A 21,701-nucleotide genomic window follows, 5' to 3' on the forward strand; every position below is an offset into this window, starting at 1 on the left:
TTCTTTAGTCATGCAGAAGCCTTTGCGGTCCCTGGGATGACAGGCTGCCTTGCATCCAGGCTTTTTCATAGGCTGGTCCCTTTTCCCAAAGCCACCTTCTTCTTCCTATCTCCACAACGGACTCCTCCCCCATTTCTCAAAACTCAGCCCAACACCTAGACCCTATGCCCCTTCTGATCCCAACTGGCTTTTACTGGCAGGACATGTTTCCTGTGTCCAGTTTTCATCTGAGTAATATCTCAGGGGGCCTGAGATGACCATTCTGTTCCCCATAGTGGGGCAAGTATATTTTCAACCTTGGGAAGCTTTGCAATGACACAGTTTAGATTACAGTAGCATGTCTTTTCGCTCTAGAAATGCACTACCCACAAGGGCAGCCACTAGCCCTAGGTGGCTATTTAAATTAATTAAGTAAAATACAAAATTCTGTTTCTCAGCTTCATGAGCCACGTTCACATGCTCAGCAGGCACACGTGACTAGTGGCTACCCTGCTGGACACTGCATTTCTACCATGGCAGAAGCTTCTCTTGGACAGCACTGATTTAGGGTGCTCCAGAGGATCAGCTGAATCCTCACCCCAAAGACAAGCTAAAAAAATGTTTCTCAAAATGAAAGCCACACGGGTTCGAACCCTGGTCAGTGAATTAAGATCCCACATGCCGCATGGCAGCCAAAAAAAAAGGAAAAAAAAAATCTATCAAAGTGAAGGCCAAAGGGACAACATGAGGGAAAAATATTTGCCACTCGTTGCAAACGGGCTAAGCTCTCTAATATATAAAGAGCTTTCACAAATAAATAAGCAAAAGACCAAGTACCCCAAAGAAAAACAGACAAAGGACATGAACAGACAATTCAGAAACAGAAACTCACATGGCCCTTGAACACACAACATGTAAGGACACACACTCACCAAACGTTTGGTAAAAAGTTGAATGTTTGAAAACACAGGCTGTGAGAACCCTCTTAGACATAGGCATAACCCTCTTAGAATTCTATTACGCCTAATACCAATACAATTGGTAATAAAAATTACCAATGCATACTCCCTGTGACCCAGTAATTCCACATCTAAGAATCCACCTTACAGATTCACCTGCATGTATGTCAAACAAGGTAACCACAAGTTGTTTCACTGTGGCATTGCTTCTCCCATCCAAGTACTAACCAGGCCCAACCCTGCTTAGCTTCTGAGATTAGACAAGATCGGGCGTGTTCAGGGTGGTATGGCCTGTAGACTGTGGCACTGCTTCTAATGAGCCCAAAAGGCTGAAACAACCCCAATCACCATTAATAAAGAACTGCTAAACTCAGGGACACAGATGTGCACCTGTCAAAAAGAAAAATGCAGCAGCAGCATCTCTATATATACATAGAAGCAGAGAGAGTCCCCAAGATACATTAAATAAAACAACAATTTGGGCATGGTGTCACCTTTTGTATAAAAAGAAAAAACAAGAGGAGCAGGGCACAGAAGTGATATCTGAACGAGCTTGTCCATACTCATTGAGAAGAAGATCCTATAGGACACGTAAGAACAGCAGGCAATTTGTGGGTGGGGGATATGGCGTGCGGGGCTGAAGTGAGAGTGAAGCTTTCACTAGACACCTCCTCGTGCTGTTTTGCATTTGTGAACTAGGTGAAGCTGCTATCTCTTCTCATTAGTAAGTTGATCTTTTAGAAAACAGAATCTCTGGACCACCTGCCTCTATATCAATGGAGATGCTCATTAAAAAGGCAGTTCCCTGACCCTCTGCAGGTCTCCAGATAAGCAGAGGCCCTGAAGAGGCCCAGAGTGCCTCACTGCTAACAAACTGTCGTGATTCCAGCACACCCTCCCATTGAGGACACAGAACGGGGAGAACCCCTGCTCCTCCTAGCTCACACAAGGGCTGAGATGGGAAACTCCTAGGTAGGGACTCAGGGGAATCTCTCCCTCTGTACCCCTCGCCTCAAACTGAGCCTGGCTCCTCCCAAAGGGCGGCCACGCTGAGGCCCCAACTTGCCTCTCGTCCGGGGAGTCAACATGGAAGGTCCTCTCGATGACTGTGGTCCACTGCAGACAGCGAATGACGAAGGTATTCGGTCGAGGTCTCTCGGTCTTCATCAGCTGGCATTCTACAGAAGAGGGGTGTGAGCAGAGTGTGAGGGGCAGCCCGCGTTCCCCAAGTCACCCCCGTGTGCCAGTCCTGTGACATTACTGACCAAGAGAGCCTGTCCCTACAGGTCCTGTGTGTGTGTGTCTGTCCCTACAGGTCCAGTGTGTGTGTGTGTGTGTGTGTGTGTGCGCCTGTCCCTACAGGTCCAGTGTGTGTGTGTGTGTGTGTGTGTGTGTGTGTGTGTGTGTGTGTGTGTGTGTGTGCGCGCCTGTCCCTACAGGTCCAGTGTGTGTGTGTGTGTGTGTGTGTGTGTGTGTGTGTGTGTGTGTGTAAGGGGGACCGCCCACCCAACGGTGATGGGTCACTGGTCAGGGCTGTGATGCGGGATGGTGGGGCATCCAGAGGCAGCCAACCCCGTCCAAGGGCTCAGAAGGCTTTCCCAGAGGAAGGGCATCCCTGTACTGAGCCCTGAAGGCAGCAGAGGGCATTGGGTACAGAAGCCTAGAGCTGAGAGAGGGCCCGGTGTACTTAGGGAAGAGCAAATCCCATGTGAGGAGAGAAGGGAGAGACGGGCTGGAGAAGTGAGCGGGGGCTGGCCTGCAAGGCTCGGGGGCATGGAGAGGAACCTGGACTGTGTCCTGAGGGAGCAGGAAGAAACAAGAACTTAGACCCTCTGGTTGTTGTGTAGAGGTGACAGAGAAGGGAGGCTGGAAGCCCAGGGAGGGCATGGGGCCATCCAGAGTAGGGGAGGGGAGGGAAAGCAGGCAGACCACAGGGCCACAGTGGGGTGCATAGAAGCATCTGGATCACCGTCCTGGCCTGAGGATGAGAGGCAACAAGGCCCTCCTGGAGGAGATGGGGGGAGAAGTTCAGGGAGGGAGAGGGGACTCAAAGGATGGTGTGCCTCATGGAGGGGATCTCATGGCAGGACACTCAAGGATACCCAAGGAGAGATGTGCAGAAAAGCAGCTCAGGCCAGGTGGGGAGTTTGGGAGGGCAGCTGGGGCCAGGGACGGCCGTGCCGGGGTCACCAGCACACGGGAAAGCCACCAAGGCAGGGCTTTAAGCAGGACGGAGAGGTGAGTGGGGCTGGATCCCAGAAAGAGCAGGCGGGCTGCTCGAGAGGCGAGGCTGGGGACGAGGCTAGAGCAGGAGCCGGGGGGAGAGGCCCGTGTCTGGGCTACGTCAGGGCAGTAGAGATGAGTGACTCTGAAACGTTCTTAGGGGGTGTGACAAGAATGTGGTGACCCACTGGGTCAGCGGAGAAGGAAGGTGACGGCGGCGGGAGGGCAGGTTCTGTGAGGCCCAGGCAGGGGTTCTGCACGGGCCAGGCTTTCACTGATCAGCTTCCGGCTAGAAGGCTCAGCCTCAGGTACCACAGAGGGGCCAGAAGGCTGCTAAGTGCCCCAACTCCTTTCTTCCTCCTGCTCTCCACTGGCGATCAACACAGCCCCCAGGCCCAGGAAACACAGAGGTGGAGCAGGAGAGGGTGGAAAACAGACCTGGGAGCAAACAGACCCCAGACAGGCCTACAGCCTGGAACAAACACACCCCACGTGCCCCCAAGACGCACCTGCGACAGAGAAGTTGTTTAAGGGGGGCAGGGTCTGGTCGGGGGCCTCAGGCCGCTCCTTATAGCCAATGAAGGAGCCGTCGCTCTTCAGCAGGAAGTACCGGGGCCGCCAGGTCTTGATATATTCACCTGAACAGGCAGGGTGGGAGGGAGAGAGGTCAGGGCAGCCAGCCCCGCGGGACAGTGCCTGGCAAGGGGCCCCACACTGGGAGGAGGACGGACAAGAGGGTGAGGAGTGTGCTTCTCCCGGAGAAACCCTCCAGGCGGCCCCAGCTGACGCAGGCTGGGCGCTGGGCTGGGCCCAGTGATCCAGAGGTCACGCCTGGCAGGAAGGCGCCGCACCGCCCCGGGGCACCAGCTGCCTCACAGTGTGGCCAGCAGTAAGCCATCCTCGCCAGAGCATGGCCCAGTCCCAAGGGAGGCCCAGGCTGCTAACATACATGCCTTGTGGCCCCAGAGGGCCAAATCCCATGGGCGGGTATTCACTCTACAGCTGCGTGGGGGGATCAAATGTCAAAACACTGTGCCAGGCCGGGTATTACTGCTGCTGTGCCCTCCAGGTGCTCCTTGACTCCTTCCATTTGTTCTAACCATGAATATCCAAGCACCCCGTGTACGTACATATACACACACACACACTCCTCAGAGAGGTGGCTAAGCACTAAAATGAAATGGGGAAACACATATCTGCACAAAAACACATATATAAATACCCATAGCAACATTATTCATAATAGTAAAGAGCAGAAACTCCAAAGTGCATCCACTAACAAATGGATAAGTGAAATGTGGCATATCCATATGATGGAATATTAGTATTACTTGGTCATTAAAAGAAATGAAGTATTGGGAATTCCCTGCCAGTCCAGTGGTTAGGGCTCTGTACTTCCAATGCAGAGGGTGAGGGTTCGACCCCTTGTCGGGGAACTAAAATCCAATACGCAATGCGGCCAAAAAAAGTATTGATACATGAAGTATTAATACACGCTACAAGGTGGATGAACCTATATACAGAAAAATTACAAAAATCCACAAAACAATTACTAGAGCTAACAAATTCCGCAAGATCAACACACAAAAACAAATTGTATTTCTATACACTAGCAATAAATAATCCAAAAAAGAAAACAAATCCATTTACAACAGCACAAGTAGGCAACAATTTATACACTAAAAACTACAAAACAGGGGCTTCCCTGCTGGCTCACTGGTAAAGAATCTGCCTGCCAATGCAGGAGACCCAAGTTCAATCCCTGGTCCTGCAAGACCCAAATGCCTCAAAGCAACTAAGCCCATGCTCCACAACTATTGAGCCTGTGCCAGAGCCTGTGCACCAAAACTATTGAGCCCATGTTCCACAACTACTGAAGCTAGTGTGCCCTAGAGCCCACACTCCGCAACAAGAGAAACCACTGCAATAAAAAGCCTGCACACCACAACTAGAGTAGCCCCTGCTTGCTGCAATTAGAAAAAAGTCTGAGAAAAAAAAATAATAATAAAAAAAAAGAAAAAAGCCTGTACAGCAACGTAGACCTAGCACAGCCAAAAATAAATAAATAGAAATCATTAAAAACAAACAAACAAAAAAAAAAACACTGCTGAAAGAAACTAAAGACCTAAATAAATGCAAAGATCCTGTGTCATGAATTGAGACTTGATATTAAGATTGCAATACTACCCAAAGCCATTTACATACAGATTTAACACATTCCCTATCAAAATCCAATAGCCTTTTTTTGCTGTCGAGGAAGAATCAACCCTCAAATTTACATGGAATTCAAATTCATGCGGCAAGGGGTTCCAAATAGCCAAAGCAATGTTGAAAAAGAACAAAGGGAAAGGACTCATACTTCCTGATTTCAAAACTTACTACAAAGCTACAATAATCAAATCAGTGTGGTATAGGATAGCCATACAGACCAAAGGAGTAGAACTGAGAGTCAAAAAATAAATCTACACAACTATGGGCAACTAATTTTCAACTACAGTACTAAGACCATTCCATTGGGGAAGACCAGTCTCTGCAACAAATAGTACTGGGACAACTGGATATCTGCGCGCAAAAGAACAGAGATGGAACTCTACACCATATTTTAAAAATTAACTCAAAGTGGATCTACCTAAAAATAAGAACTAAAACTATAAAACTCTTAGAAAAATACACAGGTAAATCTCTGTGACCTTGAACTTGGCAACAGATTCTTAGATATGACAACAAAGGGAAAAAAATAAAGTGGACTCATTGAAATAAAAAATTTTGTACAAAAGATGTTATCACAAAAATAAAAAGACAACCAACCAATAGAATGGATGAAAATATTTGCATATCATATGTCTCATAAGAGTCTAGTATCCAGAATACATAATGAACTTTACACCTCGGCAACAACTAAAAAAAAAAAAAATGTAAAAAATGGGTGAAGGACTTCCCAGGTGGCTCAGTGGTTAAGAATCCACATGCCGATACAGGAGATACCGTTTTGATCCTGGATTGGAAAGATCCCTTGGAGGAGGAAACGGCAACCCACTCCAGTATTCTTCCCTGGAGAATCCCATGGACAGAGAAGCCTGGTGGGCTACAGCCCAAGGGGTCACAAGGAGTCAGACACAATTGAGCACGCATGCGGTGCCTAAACACTATACATGAAGAACTATAAAGGTATTTCTCCAAAGACAAACAATGACCAAAAAACATATAAAAAGATGCTTAACACCATCAGTCATTAGGGAAATGTAAATCAAAACCATGATGAAACACCACTTAACACCCACCAGGATGGCTTTTATTAAAAACAAACAACAAAAACTCAAAAGAAAAATAGCAGGTGTGGGTGAGGATTTGGAGAAACTGAACCCTTATGCACTGCTGGTGGGAACATAAAATGGTGCCGCCCTGTGCAACTGTGGCATTCCCTCAGAGTCTGATACAGAATATACTGTGGACCACATGTACAGAATGTGTGATCCAGATATTTTATGTATTTTTTCTATATTATCTAACTACATAGAATACACTAGATTATAAGCAATATAATCTAATACATACCTATTGGGGCTTCCCTGGCAGTTCAGTGGTAAAGAACCCACCTGCCAATGCAGGAGACGTGGGTTCAATCCCTGAGCTGGGAAGATCCCCTGAAGAAGGAAATGGCGACACTCCAGGATTCTTGCCTGGTGATTCCCATGGACAGTGGAGACTGGTGGGCTACAGTCCATGGGGTCGCAAAGAGTCGGACATGACTGAGTGACTAAACAATAGATATGTATGTCCCTGCAATTCCACTCCTAGGTGTATACCCCCCAAAATTGAAAACAAGTACTCAAATATCTGTATGCAAATATTCATAGCAACACTATTCACAACAGCCAAAAGGTAGGAATAACTCAGCTGTCCATCAATGGACATACAGATAAACAAAATGTGATATACTGATACAACGAAACATTGTTTGGCTATAAAAAGGAATGAAGTACTGTCTGACACATGCTACAGCATAGAGGAACCTTACAAACCTTCTGCTCAGTGAAAGAAACCAGACTTCAGCAGCCACATGTTGTATGATTCATTTATATGAAATGTCCAAAATAAGTACATCCATAAAGACAGAAAACAAACTGGTGGCTGCCAGGGGCTGGGAAGAGGAGAATGAAAACTGCCTGCTTCAGGCGCTGGGGGCAGCCTTTCAGGCAGATGAAAACACTCTGGAACTAGACAGAGCTAGTGGTTACACAATGCTGTCAAAGCAGTAAAAGCCACTGGTTGTGCACTTTAAAACACTTAATTCTGTGCTGTGTAAATCTTACCTCAATTTGAGAAACAAAAACAAAACTAGACAAATTCATAGATGCTACTGGAGGTTAGGAGAGCGGTTACTGCTTGCAAGAGGCAGACACCCTTCTGGGGATTGACTTACTCTATTCCTGACCTGGACACAGGTTTTGGAGTGAGTTTACGATCTGGGCACTTACCTGTGGGGTTTTATATGTCGGTAACAAGCTACAAAAAACCAGAAGGAAAAACATCCTCACAACAATCCCATTTTACAGACAGGGAAACTGAGGCACAAAGAGGTTCCAGTGCTTGCCTGAGGCTCATGGTTGTTAACTGGGAGAGCTGGGATTGGAACCTGCGTTTGCTCTGTCCAGAGTCATTGACACTGTCTGCTTGTAAGCTGGCAGACGCTGCCTGGCCCGGAGGCTGTGTCAGAAAGGGGACCTGCACGCGGCACGAAGGACCCGGTCCCTGAGTGGACCTTGCTGAGCGAGAGGCAGCTTGTAAGCCAGGCGCTGGCGCAGGCCTTGGAGCCTGGACCGTGGCACTGCCACCCCCCTGCCGGAGCCCCAGGCACCTCAGTCTTCCTGCTGAGCTGCAGCTTCCGGTCTGCAGGACGGTGCCCACCGCACGGGGCCTCCTGCGAACACAGCCCCAGGCCCGGCACAGAGTGGGCAGAGCGGGCACACAGTGAGCTGAGCTGCTGTTATTTCAACCACCAGGAGTAGGGCAGGGTGGCGCACGTGTCTGAAGAGTGGCAGGGCCCACCTTGCCCTGCCCACCACTGCTGGCTGCTGCTCGGAACGACAGGCACTGGGAGGCCCAGGAGAGATGTGCGTGAGCGTGTATGGGTACGGCACAAAGCCGAGACAGAAGGTCATCTCAGCACCATGTCTGGGCCCCCGGAGATGAACTGAGACACTGAAGGCCTGGGAGGGGCTGAGATCCACTCAGTGGCACCAGCAGCCTCGGGAGCCACTGCCCGGCCATAGTTCTCCAGCCACCTCCGGAGCGCTCCCACCCCAGCCTAGAGAGCCACAGGCCTCAGAAAACTCAGGAGCCGGAGACCTGGCACACCTTATTACACTCATACCATCCACACACATGATCCCAAGCAGCCATTCAACAGATATTAAGTGCCTACTGCATGCCAAGCACTTTTCCAAGGCACTGCTCTCATGAAGCTGACACTCTCAGAGGCCTGGGCTATTGACCCATTTTACAGAGGGGAAACCAAGGCTCAGAGAGATGACACAGTCACACTGAAGGAAATGGCAGAGCCGGGGTTAGAACTTTGACACCTGCCAAGGTGCAGAAAGCTCCATCATCAGCCCCAAACTCAAGGCCCAGTCCGGGCAGGTAGGCCAAGGGGCCTTGAATACCACCCTGCCTGGGAAGGGCAGTAGGGAAGGCTCCGTTCTTGCTCGTGCGGGGTTGGGGTGGGGGATCCTCAGCACCACTCTGGGTGGGCGGGCTGGGACAGTGCAGGGTGCACGGGTACTTCTCCCAGTTTCTGCAGGGCCAGCCCACCAGCTTCCCAGCCTGCCTCAAGCATGCCCAGCCCACTCCCCTCCACCAACTCGGCCCCCTTCACCCATGCCCCCGTTAACTGTGGGGCTCACTCCCTTGCCTCCTTCAGATCTTTATTCAAACACCCGCTTCTTGGTGAGGCCCTCCCTGACCAGCCCCTCTCTGACGGCCCCCTCACCCCTCCCCTCACACTGCTGTTTCCCTCCAAGGCACCAGCCACCACTGGGCACACTCGTGTACTCAGGTGCCCCTGTCTCTCCCATTAACGTATGACACCAACACAAGGACGGGAACTGTGGGCTGTCTGGTTCACTGCTGTATCCCCAGCGCCTAGAACATGCCTGAAACACGGGAGCTGCTTGATGCATGTCTGCCAAGTGAATGAGAGCGTGCAGACGTGGCCCCCTCAGGTCAGGCGCCCCACTCTGCAGGGAAAGGTCCACGGAAGCTAGGACAGCCAGCCTCCTTCACCCCTGGGTGCCTGGACAAGCTGGCTCTCGGCCTGTGCTTCTTCCCAGCTGCCTAGTATGGCACTGAGCCCGTTCAGTGCGGTGGTGCTGGGGCAGAGGCCTGGGGCCCCAGGGTCGAGTCTCTTGTAAGTGACTTCATTTCTTAGCCACCCTCCAGCACAACCAGACCTGGTCCCGAGCTCGCGCACAACATCCTGGGCTTCCGAACGCCAGGCGAGTTCCAGCCCCTTCCACGGCTTCAGGCGCCGTCGTCTGGTGCTGTGTCACGGCTCTGCCTGCCTCCTCCGGCTCGCACTCGCTCACTCTGCTCTGGCCACCCTGGCCCACTCTGTTTCCAGGCACACGCCCCCCGCTTTGTCCTCGCTGCCCCATTCCCTGGGACACCCCTGCCTGGCTATCTGCATAGCCTGCTCCCTCACCTTCTCCTGGCCTTCATATACTGGTCCCTCCTCAGAGCCGCTTCCATGAACCCCTTCTTTCTCCAGCGTTCCCCTCAGAGTTCCTACTCTTCACAATGGCATGTATCATCACCTGACATCACGTCTGTCTATCAGTTTATTGTTTGTCCCCCGTCCCTCAATGGATCGCACACTCCGTGAGGACACCACAGTGCCCCCAGAGCCTGCGATAGCCAGCCTGGCACACCATGCACTCTGTCAGTATTTGCTGAATGAATAAATGCTGGATATTGCCTCACTGTGTTACTTTAGCTAAGTGACTTACCTGCTCTAGGCCTCAGTTTCTTCATCTATAAAATGGGACCATGAACAGGAACACTTATGCAGAGGCAGAGTTTGAGGCCTGGCCTGGGGGTCAGCAAGGCCTGGAGACTCAGGCCCAGGTGCAGCCACAGCTCCTCCGTCCAGACTACTTTCAAAGAGTTCATGACAGGGGCTGCAAAGAAGCCACTGGCGGGGGCGGGCAGACAGGCAGGGCTCAGAATGCTGGCTCCTCAGGTGGTAAAGACCCCGTACCTGTGCCTCTCAGGGCACAGCTGCCAGGAGAGCTGGGGCAGAAGGGAGAGACGTGCAATCCCGTGAGTAAACACAGCCCCTTACCGCGCTTATGGAGCCAGCCTTCTTTGATGACAGACACCTCGTTCATGGTGGCAGCGTGACACGCTGTCACCTCACTTGGGACAGCTCAGGGCAGCAGGACATGCAGGAGGTGCGCTGGACAGAGCACAGCCTGCAAGACAAGAGAGGAGCCCGTCAGTCAGAGCGGCAGGGGGACTGGCAGCAACCCCTTCCCTTGGGACACCCTGCCTGAAGCCCCTCTGGCGGCTCTGCCAGGGTGGAGCCAGGGAGGGTAGGGAGAGACCAGCCCGCGGGGCCCAGGCTGGTGGAGGGGGGCAGTGAGAGGCGGTCGGGTCCCTAGGAACCGTCTTGGGGAGGAAAGGACACGACCTTGCCCTCAGAGCCCTCCTCTGGAAGGAGCAGAGGGCCTTGGCTGTGCCCGCGCCCCGTACCCAGGACCCCTTGCCCAGCAAGGCAGCCCCACCACCGCCACTCCTGACTAGGTGGGAGGCTCCACCCCCTGCGTCACTCCAGGCCCCGCGCTGAGGTCACCTGGGATGAATCAGACAGCCCGGGGCACCTGAGGGCGTGCTCAAAGCCACCAGGATCTGCCTGCCACCCCCAAACACACACACACACACACACACACACACACACACACACACACACACACGCTTATACTCTCTACTTTCCAAACCAGGCGCCACCAACCTGCCACCTTTAGCAAACCGAGTACCACCCCCCTACCCAGCACCAGGCCACGTCATGTCACTCCCTCAGCCTCCTGGTCCCCACCAGCTGACAAAGGAAAGGAAGGTCTCCGTGCTCCGATCTTTAACAAGAAAGGAACCTACTGCGTACGCACTTATCTGGGGCCTGGGAGCCAGTCCTGGGGGCTTGACCAAGGCCCTGGTCCTTCCCCGAGACTTCTGCTTCTGTCCTCATGGACCGGCAGCCGACAGACTGACGGACGCCAAGGCCGCTGCTTCGTCTCAGGTTCCCGGGGCGGAGGGGAGAAGCGGGGGAGGCAGCCACCAGCTGGGCCCCTACCTGGAGCCACAGGCCTGGCTGGGGGCCATGGAGCCCAAGGCGCCTTTCGCCTTTCCTGGCCTGGGGTTATTTGCGGACAGCAGGTCAGGAGCTACGGTGGCCCCCAGAGAAGCGGCAGCTGGCCCTGGGGACACCGTGGGCATCAGCTTTCTCTCGTGCCCCAGGGGAGCTGGTGGGCCGGACACACTACTGCCTGGCATGTGACGGTGGCAGGCTGCCCAGGCCCCGGGCAGAGGGAAGGGAGGTGAGCGGGAGGAAGCCGGAGGAAGACAAGATGGACAGTGACAGGGAAGTAAACAGCGGGTGAGAAACCATGTCCTGGACTCGGGGCTGCAAAGACGGGGCCCAGAAGGGGCTCCCTCCCCTGGCAGGTACGGCGGCACCCCAGGGGCTCACCCAGGGACTGAACACACCCAGGACCACCAGACCCTCACTCCGAAATGCCCCCCAGTCTGTGGTTCGACCCTAATGCGACCAGGGTCTCCAGCCCAGCCTCCTGACCAGGTGGCTCAGGTCCAGCGCCGTCCCCTCCCACGAGGACTTGCCCCACCTCCTTCTGGGCCTCCCACCCTCCAATCTGTTTCCCATTCAGCAGCCTGACAGACCCTCAAATCTGACCTGTGCTTTCCCACGGGCCTCGGCAAAGAGCCAGGCTCCCCAGCTTGGGATTCCGGGGCCCTCAGGCCCTGACCTCCGCTGCCCGCCACCCCAGCTCAGCCCCGCGGTCCCCACCACCCATCCACCGGCTTCCGGATCACCTCTCCAGCCCCACCTCCCCTCCCACCCAGGCTTCCTCCCTGGGTGCCCAGCCCCTGCTCCCCAACCCTATACTCCACCTGAATCTGACCGTGTCCTTCTCTGCTCACAGCTCCATGGCTCCCCAGAGTGCGCAGAACACACACAAAAGACAAAGTCTTTTCCACCAGAGAAGGCCCCACGTAAGTCAAGAGGCACCTAGAAAGCCCTCAAGAAGGCTAATAACCACGACAAGGATGATCACACACCAGCCACCACCCACCTCCCCAGTTCCTCCCCCACTCCCCCTCTCTGCCAGGTTTCTGTCGCTCAGGCCTCCATCCCCAAAACCTTTTGTGTACTGGGGTTCTCCCTCTTCTCTGAGGTCTCAGCTGAACCAACGCCTCCTCCAGGAAGCCTTCCTGACCTCAGAGGCTGCACTGGGCGCTGTGTGCCCCGTGATCAACTCTCCCCACACCTACAGGCGCTGATTCAGCACACCAGTCCCACGTCTGGCTGCCCACTGAAGGCACAATGGATAAACCCAAGTCTCAGGAGGGGACACGTGTACACCCGTGGTGGACTCACGCTGACTATGGCAGAGACCAACACAGCATTGTAAAGCAACCATCCTCCGATTCAAAATAAATAAGTAAATAAGAGACACAACAGAGTTCGCTCTCTCTTCCTCTGCCACGTGAGGACACAGCAAGATGGCAGCCATCAGCAACCAGGAAGTCAGCACCCAGCAGGAACCAGCCCTGTGGACGCCCTGAGCGTGGGCTTCTCAGCCCTGAGAATTGGGAGAAAGTAAAGGTCTGCTCTTCAAGCAAAAAAAAAAAAAAAAAAAAATCTCCCCAAAAGATCTCCAGCCCAAGACCAAACACAGCCACAGAAACAATTCCAGGGTCTGTTCACGCCACCGATCTTTTTCTGAGTATGTTCTAAGCTTCAGACTCTATCCTGCGTGCCAGAAACAGCGCATCTCTAAGACACAGCTCCTGCCTTCAAGAAGGTCACGTTCCAGTGCGGAAGCCAGACAATATACAGGACACAAGGTCTGAGGGTGGCAAAGAAGAACGAACAGGGGAAAGGAGGACCGGAATGGCTGCTGCATTAGCCACGTGGTAGGGGGGACACGTGAGCCAACACCTGAATTAACCGGGGCCGGGGGTGGGGGGCACGTGGCCATGTGGAAGGAACAGATTTCAGGCAGGGGAACAGCAAGTGCAAAGCCCTGAGGAGGCCTGGGAAGGAGCTCCGGGAATGTGGAGAAGCGCCCAGAGGCTGGCCCAGGGTGAGGGGCTGGGACAGGGAGAACACTCAGGGCCTGGAGGCAGGTGTGCTGGGAAGTTCAGAATTCCTCTCCAACACAGGGGCCAACACCACACTTTTGCCAGGTGTGAGCTCCATTCAGAATAGGGCTGGGTTCCCAAACTGGGCTGGGATGGAGAACCCAGGGGCCAAAGGAAGAGCAGATGTACAGGTAAAGACAGGGACCCCAGGCCCACTCGCAGCCCCCCCCCCTTCTCTCCGCCCCCTGGCCCAGCAACTTCACCTCTTAGAGACGCTGTGAGCAGCACCCCTGTGCACAGAGGCTCGGCCCCCTGCCTGGCCCCCAGCGAACATGCAAACACATGGCTGCCTCGATCAGAGACAGACGTGAAGGCGGCCAGGTGTGGCTGAGGTTGCAGAATCCAAGGGCCGGTGCCAGCCGGGTGGCCTTGAGCCCGAGGGTACGCCTCCAGTCTCCCCGGATCGCTCCCACCCCCCACGCCCCCAGAGGGCCATGCCCGTGCCCAGCAGACGCTGACACAGGGGAGGCTTTTACCTTGGGTCTCCCAGCTGGCTGCTGCTCAGCACGCCAGAGCCACTTGTTACATTCTCACTTCAGCAACTAAGCAGCCAGCAGCAGCCAGGGCAGGGGGAGGACCTGGAAGAGCCCCTGTATCCTGCCTGGATCCTGCCCGGCCTCCCCCAGAGGGTGGCGTCTCTGCTGAGGTTTCTGACGCAGTCCCATGGTGATGAAACACAAGCACCACGGCCAAGAAGATGGCCTGCTCCCTGGGGAGCTGCGGGCGGAGGACACCCAGCACACAGGGGCCTGCTGGGCCGCGGCCTGCGTGCCCCATGCTGGGGGCCCCAACCCCACTCACTGCTGCCTGGGGTGTATGGGCTTCATTCGGCTGAGGGTCTGGGTAGGAGCTGGAGCTGTGGGTTAGAGGCGTGCCACCTGGGAGGCAAGGTGAAAAGAGAAAGGGCACCTCACAGGAGGGAACCCACACACACAACGAAGGACTGCGTGCAATATCCTTAGTTATGGGGAAATGCACATCGAAACCATCTGCTGGGATGGCTAAAAATTCAAAACCTGACAATGCCAAGTGTTGTCAAGAATGTAAGAGGGCTTGGGGGCTAGGGGGTTCCCTGGTGGCTCAGAGATAAAGAATCCACCTGCCAACGCAGGAGACATGGGTTCAATTCCTGGTACTGAAAGACCCCACATGCCGCGGAGCACCTAAGCCCGTGAGCTGCAACTACTGAGCGCCCTAGAGCCCATGCTCCACAACAAGAGGAGTCACTGTTAACAAGAAGCCCGTGCACCTCAATGACGATTAGCCCCTGCTCGAAGCAACCAGAGAAAAGCCTGTACAGCAATGAAGACCCAACACAGCCAAAAATAAACGAATAAGTAAATAAAAATTTTTTTTAAAAAAGAATGTTTCAAAGGGGGACTTTCCTGGTGGTCCAGTGCTTAAGGATCACCTTCCTATGTGGGGGATGTGAGTTCACTCCCTGGCCGAGGAACTAAGATCCCACGTGCCAAGGGCAACTGAGCCTGTGCACCAAGATGAATGCCCACGCATGACGCAACCAAGGCCCAACACGGCCAAGTAAAACAGGCCTTTCAAAAAATCAATAAGTAAAAACCGCTAAAAGAATGCAAAGGAACTGCTACTGGTGGGAGTATAAAACAGTTCCACCACTATGGAAGACTGTTTGGCAATAAGAATTAAAGCTCAACATATCCCTACCCCATGACCCAGCAACTCCATGGCCCTCCAACCGAAATGGGTGTATTTGTTTACTAAACGGCGTGTACTAGATCGTCCACAGCAGCAGCATTCTCAGTAACCTCAAAACTGGAAACAGACCAGGTATCCACCCGCAAGAGAATGGATAAACAAACTAAGGTAAATTCATAGAGCTCAAGGCCACTCAGCAAGGAAGAGGATCCAGCTCCTGAAGCCTACAACAGGATGAAGCGTGAGAACTTCACCTGCAGTGACAGAAGCCAGATGCGAAATGACCCACTGAGCACGAGCCCACGGACTGCAAGCTCAAAACGGGCAACGTGACACGATTTCTCACTAGCGAAACTGTGCAGAAGGTCCAGGAAGCAAACATCCACAGGTCAGGAGAGCTGTTACATTCGGGAGTGTCAGAGGAGGGGGGGTTTCTGGGAGCGGACAATGTTCTGTTGTGATTACAGAGCATCACTTTTACAATTATTTGTCATACTGTATGGTTTAAAACACGTTGGAGATACCTTTCTGTATTTTATGACGAAGTAACAACAACAACAAAAGAACCTGGGTTTGGTCTGGGGGCCTGGACGATAACAGGAAGTTAAACTCAGGCTTCCTGGCCTCCAGGGCCCCCTCTGACCCCAGGCTAGCTCGCCTGGATGTTCACCTCAAGGCCAGTCACCGATGAAGAAGGAAGAGGAATCTAGGGTCTGGATTTCAACCCCAGGCCCTGCTGCGCCTTGGCCCTAGTGAGCCTTAGTGCTCCCATCTGTGCAATGATCCAGCCAGAGGAAGGACACGCGCCCTGAAGGGTGGGGCTTGAGTTTGGGTGAGTATTTCTAACACAGAAGGAAGCTGAATGGGAATGAAAATCACCACCTGCTGCGGTCAGCTCTCAGCAGGGAAGAGAGGTGACTGGAGACAGGTCCCTAAAGGGGCTCTGACTGCACTAGCAGGGTTTGATTTTTAAGTATCTGCTAAGTACATGGTAAATATCACTGACTCGTTCCACAGTATGTCTCACTCTCCTCCATTTGTTCTTTTTTTTTTTTTTTTTTTTAATTTTTGGCTTTATTTCCACCTGTCTGCCTCGTAGGTCTTATTTCTCAATGATTTCCAAACTGCCTTGAGGTTTCATCTCACCCTGCTGGTGTCATGTCCATTAGAGGCAATTTACAGGATGACGCAGGGTGGCGGATGACAAGGCAGGGGAGAGAGAGAGGCTGTCTCGTCCTACCTGGCAGCCGCTGGAAGGGGTTGGGCCCTGGAAAGCTTCCTTCCAGACCTCCTCTTCCTCCAGTGTAAAATCAGGGTCGCTGTGGTTCCTGCCACTAGGGGGACTGTGTGGCCTAGGTGAGCTCAGTGCTTCTGTCCTCCCCGTCTCCACTCCAGGATCCTTGACCACGTGGTCAGAGGAAACTGCTCTCCCCCAAACCCTGCCATGCCCCATCTCACCTAGAGTAAAAGAAGCCACAGTCCTTGCAGCAGCCCCAGAACCCTCTTCTGCATCATCTCTTCACTCCTCCAAACACTCCATGGCACTGGTGCCTCCGACATACCAGAGGCTTCCTCCCCCACCTGCGCTCCTGCCCCCGACCACAGGACCCTTGCACATGCTACCCCCTCAGTGAGAACTGTCTTCTTCAAGTCTCTGCAGGCCCCACCTGGCTTTCTTGAGCCTCTGTTCACATGTCTCCTCCTATGCGAAGTCACCCTGTCCTCCATAGTCAAGTGTGTACCTATTACCTTTCACAAAAGTGAGGCGCTTATCATCACTGGCATGACTGTACACGTTTACTTGTTCACAAGTTTACTGTCGACCTCGCTCCACTGTGACATCAGCACGGTGGGGGCAGGGCTCCAGCCTGCTCGGGCACCGCTGGGTCCTCAGCATCTCCCAGCGCTGGGTCCCCAGTGGGCACTCATAACTATCTGTGGAATGAATGTATGTGAGAGAGAAGCCCTATGCCCAGAACGTGCTCAAAATCAGTTAAATTCCTTTCCCTGCCACTTGTCAAGTCTCTCTCTCATCTCCTCTCTCTGACCTGCTTTCTACACCAGACAGCACAGATGGGATGAGGGGGAAGCAGAAGCGCTGCATCTCCTGGAGCTGCAGACAGTGAGGAGGGGGCGCCTTCCTGACACCCTGATCCCCCAGGAGCCTGTCACCCACCCTGTAATCTGTGCCTTACCTACTCCCAGGAGGACTTGCTTGGGAGGGAAATTCAATAGGCACCCGTCGTTCGACAGGCAGCGTCTGCCGGTGGGCATCTGGGCAGGCAAAACAACTCCCTCACTCACCACCTGCAGCTCCGGAAACCGGCCCCATGTTCTGTGAGGGCCCGTCAGCAAAACTGATAAAGTAGAAAACGCACATGTCCTCAGAGCAATTTCTCTTGCACAAATCACTTATGCGGGTGCACAGAGGTTCTCAGGCGGAGTTTCTCAACCTCAGCACCAGTGACATTTAGATAATTCTTGTCATGGGGCTGTCCTGAGAACTGGAAGGGGTTTGCGGCATCCTGGTCTCTGCTTGCTAAAACCAGCAGCATGACCTCCCCAGGAGGTCATGACCATCAAATATGTCTTCAGACATGACCCAGTGTCCCTTGGGGGCCAAGCCAACAGGTGAGAATGCCATTCTGAGGATACTGTTGCTGGAATAGTGAAACCCAGGGAGCAGTCTAAAGGCCCACAACATCATCCCAACGGCTGACATTATGCCAGTACTAAGCAGCGTCAACGCCTACGCAGCACTTGGCACATGTCAGGCGCACCTAAGTGTTTTGTACATGCCAATTCAACTCTCACAGAAACCCTATACGGCAGGTACTCTTTAGCTGAGGATTTTTTTTAATCTTCTTGTATAATTATACTAAAATTTTTTTGTTTTCTGGCCACCCCACATGGCTTACAGGATCTTAGTTTCCCAACCAGGGACTGAACCCCAGCCCTACAGTGAAAAAGCAACATACTAACCACTAGACCTCCAGGGAATTCCAAGCCCTCTTATCCTCTCCATCTTCACGAAGAAACTAGCCACCAGAGTGAAAGGACTTGCCCCATCACCTGATCAGGAAGTTCGGAGCTGGGCTGGGACCACACAGCACCACGTGGCTGGTGGAGTTATTGTTCAGTTGCTCAGTCGTGTCCGACTCTTTGCAACCCCATGGACTACAGCACCGCCAGGCTTCCCTGTCCTTCACCATCTCCCGGAGCGTGCTCAAACTCATGTCCACTGAGTCAGTGATGCCATCCAACCATCTCAACCTCTGTCACCCTCTTCTTCGCTTGCCCTCAAGCTTTTCCCGCATCAGTCTTTTCCAAAAAGTCGGCTCTTCACATCAGGTGGTCACAGCACTGGAGCTACAGCTTCAGCCCTTTCAATGAAATGTTCAGGCTGGTGGCGTTAGGGAGACCTGGATTCAGGTCCCTGAGCCTCAACTTCTAGCCTCCGCAAGTCTCAGTTCCATTCTCTGTGCAGTGAGGATGACAGCAGCACCTCTGCTACAGGCTCCTGTGTGGGAAGGGCCCAGCCCAGCACCCCACCCTCCAGGAGGGTCCACCCCCTGGCAGAACACAACCAGGCGTCCCACGTGCGAGACCCAAGCTGGACGTGAGGCGCTGACGCTCCTGTCAGCGTTCAGTGTGCTCCCGCACAAGACTATCGACCTGATCCCTTTCTGAAGCACAAACGTGTCCCCACCACATCACCTCAACTCAGACCTGCTTCTTTTTTCATGAGCTGACATTACTGAGATCGACAGGCATCACACAATCCACGTATAAGTTCATTTGCAGCATCCTTGGCAGAAAAGCAGTTATACGATCAACAACAGATCTTATGAGGAATAGAGGCTTCCACAGGAGGGCAGGAGGTCCATGGTAAATGTCATGTGCAGAGAAGGAACTGTGCCGAAGAGCCAAGAGGGGCAGAGTAACGGGAGCAGGAGTGAAGGTGGCCTTGGGAAACAAATGCATCTCAGCCTCAGCTCCGCCACCTGCCGTGTGACCTTGGGTAGGTGCTCCCCCTTCTCCACCAGTTTCCTCATTCGCAGCTTAGAGATAACAAAGCTCCAAGGTTGCTATGAGGATTAAATGAGTTCATCCACGTGAGGTCCTTCAAACAGTGCCTGAGACAGTGACTGCACAACACCTATCACCTGTCATCCTTTCCCCTGAAGGCAGAGACACAGGAACACGACACGCTTCTGCACCGTGAACTTCTACCGACACTGCCTCCTTGGTGAGCAGGCGGCGCTGAAGACACCTTTCTCTCTCTTCATCACCACACGCTCCCCCATCCTCCCCATCTGTCTACTTGGAGCAGGTAGGACTGAAGGCAGGCTGAAGATGTGGGTGGGCTGCAAACAACACTGGGACAGAATAAGCATCAGAGCAGGCTTCCTTCTGTTCCCTGCCAACATCGGCCTTAGAGCACCCACAGAAACCATGTCAAATGTTTGAGTCTGCCTGGCCACAGACCCAAAACACGCTGAGAGCACCATGCTACAGCCAGTTCAGTTCAGTTCAATCACTCAGTAGTGTCCAACTCTTTGCAACCCCACGGACTCCCGGAGTTTACTCAAACTCACATCCAGTGAGCTGGTGATGCCATCCAGCCATCTCATCCTCTGTTGTCCCCTTCTCCTCCCACCTTCAATCTTGCCCAGCATCAGGGTCTTTTCAAATGAACCAGTTCTTGCCATTAGGTGGCCAAAGTATTGGAGTTTCAGCTTTAGCATCAGTGCTTCCAATGAATATTCAGGACTGATTTCCTTTAGAATGGACTGGTTGGATCTCCTTGCTGTCCAAGGGACTCTCAAGTCTTCTGCAACACCACAATCAAAAGCAGCAATTCTTCGGCGCTCAGCTTCCTTTATAGTCCAACTCTCACATCCATACACGACTGCCGGAAAAACCATAGTTTTGACCAGACAGACCTTTGTTGGCAAAGTAATGTCTCTGCTTTTTAACATGCTGTCTAGGTTGGTCATAGCTTTTCTTCCAAGGAGCAAGCATCTTTTAATTTCATGGCTGCAGTCACCACCTGCAGCCAGAGGGACCCTGAGACTCAGCTCAGCTCTGGGATCACATCACAGACCCTTATGAAGGCCGCAATGGCCCACTTGAGGAAGTCCCTGCCTGTTCTCCAGCCTCACTGGTCAGTATGCTCCCCCCACCAATGTCCCCTTTACTCCTTGCTCTCTCCCTGCCTCCACCCCAGGGCCTTTGCACATGCTAGTTCCCCTGGTGGACACACTGCTTACCCATCTTCACGTGCTAAACCCTCGTTTCCTCAGGGAAGCCTGTCCTGACTGCCCCCAGCCCACAAGTCACAGGCCTTCAGAGCTCGGCTTTCCTGTCTCCTCACAGCACTTACCTCTACTGTGCTCAGTCACTCGTATAAGTCTCTGGTAACAGTGCCCCCCCCACCCAAGACTAGGAGCTCCGTGAGGCAGGGACAGAGTCGGTCCTGATCCACACTGTGTCCCCAACCCCACCCAGCCAGGGCCAGGCCCAGAGCTTTCATTAATTCAGGATAGGGGTGGCAAATAGAACCACAGCTTTGGAGCTCCGAGTTCTGCCAAGTGAAGGTGAAACAAAAAATCCTGCCTCCACTCATTCCACAAATATGGTGCCCGTGCTGTGTCAGCATGGCTCGTCCCGGGGGAGGCGGCAGAGACCAAAACAGCACTCCCTGCCCTGGGGGAATTTCAGGGGGGAGGGCGGGGGAGAGTGGACAGGCATTAAAACACAAACAAGTTAAATAAACAGGTGAGCTATACAGTACATCAGCATTTGACAAATGTTGTAGAGAAAGGCATACAGAGGACTAGGTGTGTGGGAACGGGGCAAGAGTTTCCGATTTTGTAAATGGTGGTCGGAGCAGGGCTCACTGACACGGTGCAATCTGAGCGGAAATCTGAAAGAGCTGTGGCAGCTTCATGGAGACCCGGGGGAGGGCGGTCCAGGCCGAGAACAGCACGAAGGTGTGGACTGTGTGAGACACAGTCGGGGGGGCGGGGGGAGCAAGGCACCACGTGGCTACAGAGAAAGCCGGGGACCTGGCTGGGAGGGCCTGGGAGGCCACTACAAGGGCTGTGGCTAGGGATTCCCTAGCAGGACAGTGGTTAGGACTCCGTGCTCTCACTGCAGGGGCCCGGGTTCAATCCCTGGTTAGAGAACTAAGATCTCAGGTACCATGTGGCATGGCCAAAAAAACCCCAACAATGGGCTGTGGCTATTTCCTGGAGAGAGATGGGAACTGCCAGCTTGAAGAGGGAGCAGTGTGCGGAAGCCCTGGCCCCAGCGAGGCAGGAGCTGTCCCCAGGAGAAGTGCTATGCATTTGCCTGACACTCCCACCACCTGGCTCCCTTGGCGACCACAAGGACCCATACCTCACAGATGGGGCAAACTGAGGACAC

At 53.3% G+C, this 21,701-nt stretch overlaps 1 protein-coding gene and 1 long non-coding RNA gene across 4 annotated transcripts in view; one reads left to right on the forward strand and one right to left on the reverse strand.

Annotated features, from left to right (window-relative positions):
* The window catches only part of AKT2 (AKT serine/threonine kinase 2), a 46,819-nt gene that overhangs the window by 15,641 nt on the left and 9,477 nt on the right, over nucleotides 1–21,701 (reverse strand). For 2 of the 3 annotated variants that reach the window (XM_043899168.1, XM_043899167.1), the window contains 3 exons: nucleotides 10,501–10,630; nucleotides 3,671–3,799; nucleotides 2,005–2,116 (listed from right to left, as the gene is read on the reverse strand). In XM_043899168.1, the coding sequence (XP_043755103.1) occupies nucleotides 2,005–2,116; nucleotides 3,671–3,799; nucleotides 10,501–10,546 (287 nt within the window). In that variant the 5' untranslated portion in view covers nucleotides 10,547–10,630. Of the gene's footprint in view, nucleotides 1–2,004; nucleotides 2,117–3,670; nucleotides 3,800–10,500; nucleotides 10,631–11,323; nucleotides 11,481–21,701 lie in introns of those variants that run through there. The other variant, XM_043899169.1, reaches the window with a different exon arrangement.
* LOC122692020 lies at nucleotides 11,743–12,867 on the forward strand. The gene is made up of 3 exons (XR_006340561.1): nucleotides 11,743–11,879; nucleotides 12,377–12,446; nucleotides 12,728–12,867. It is a non-coding gene; the product is annotated as an uncharacterized LOC122692020 (long non-coding RNA).

Source organism: Cervus elaphus, chromosome 4, assembly GCF_910594005.1.
Source record: "Cervus elaphus chromosome 4, mCerEla1.1, whole genome shotgun sequence".
NCBI classification, from domain to species: domain Eukaryota; kingdom Metazoa; phylum Chordata; class Mammalia; order Artiodactyla; family Cervidae; genus Cervus; species Cervus elaphus.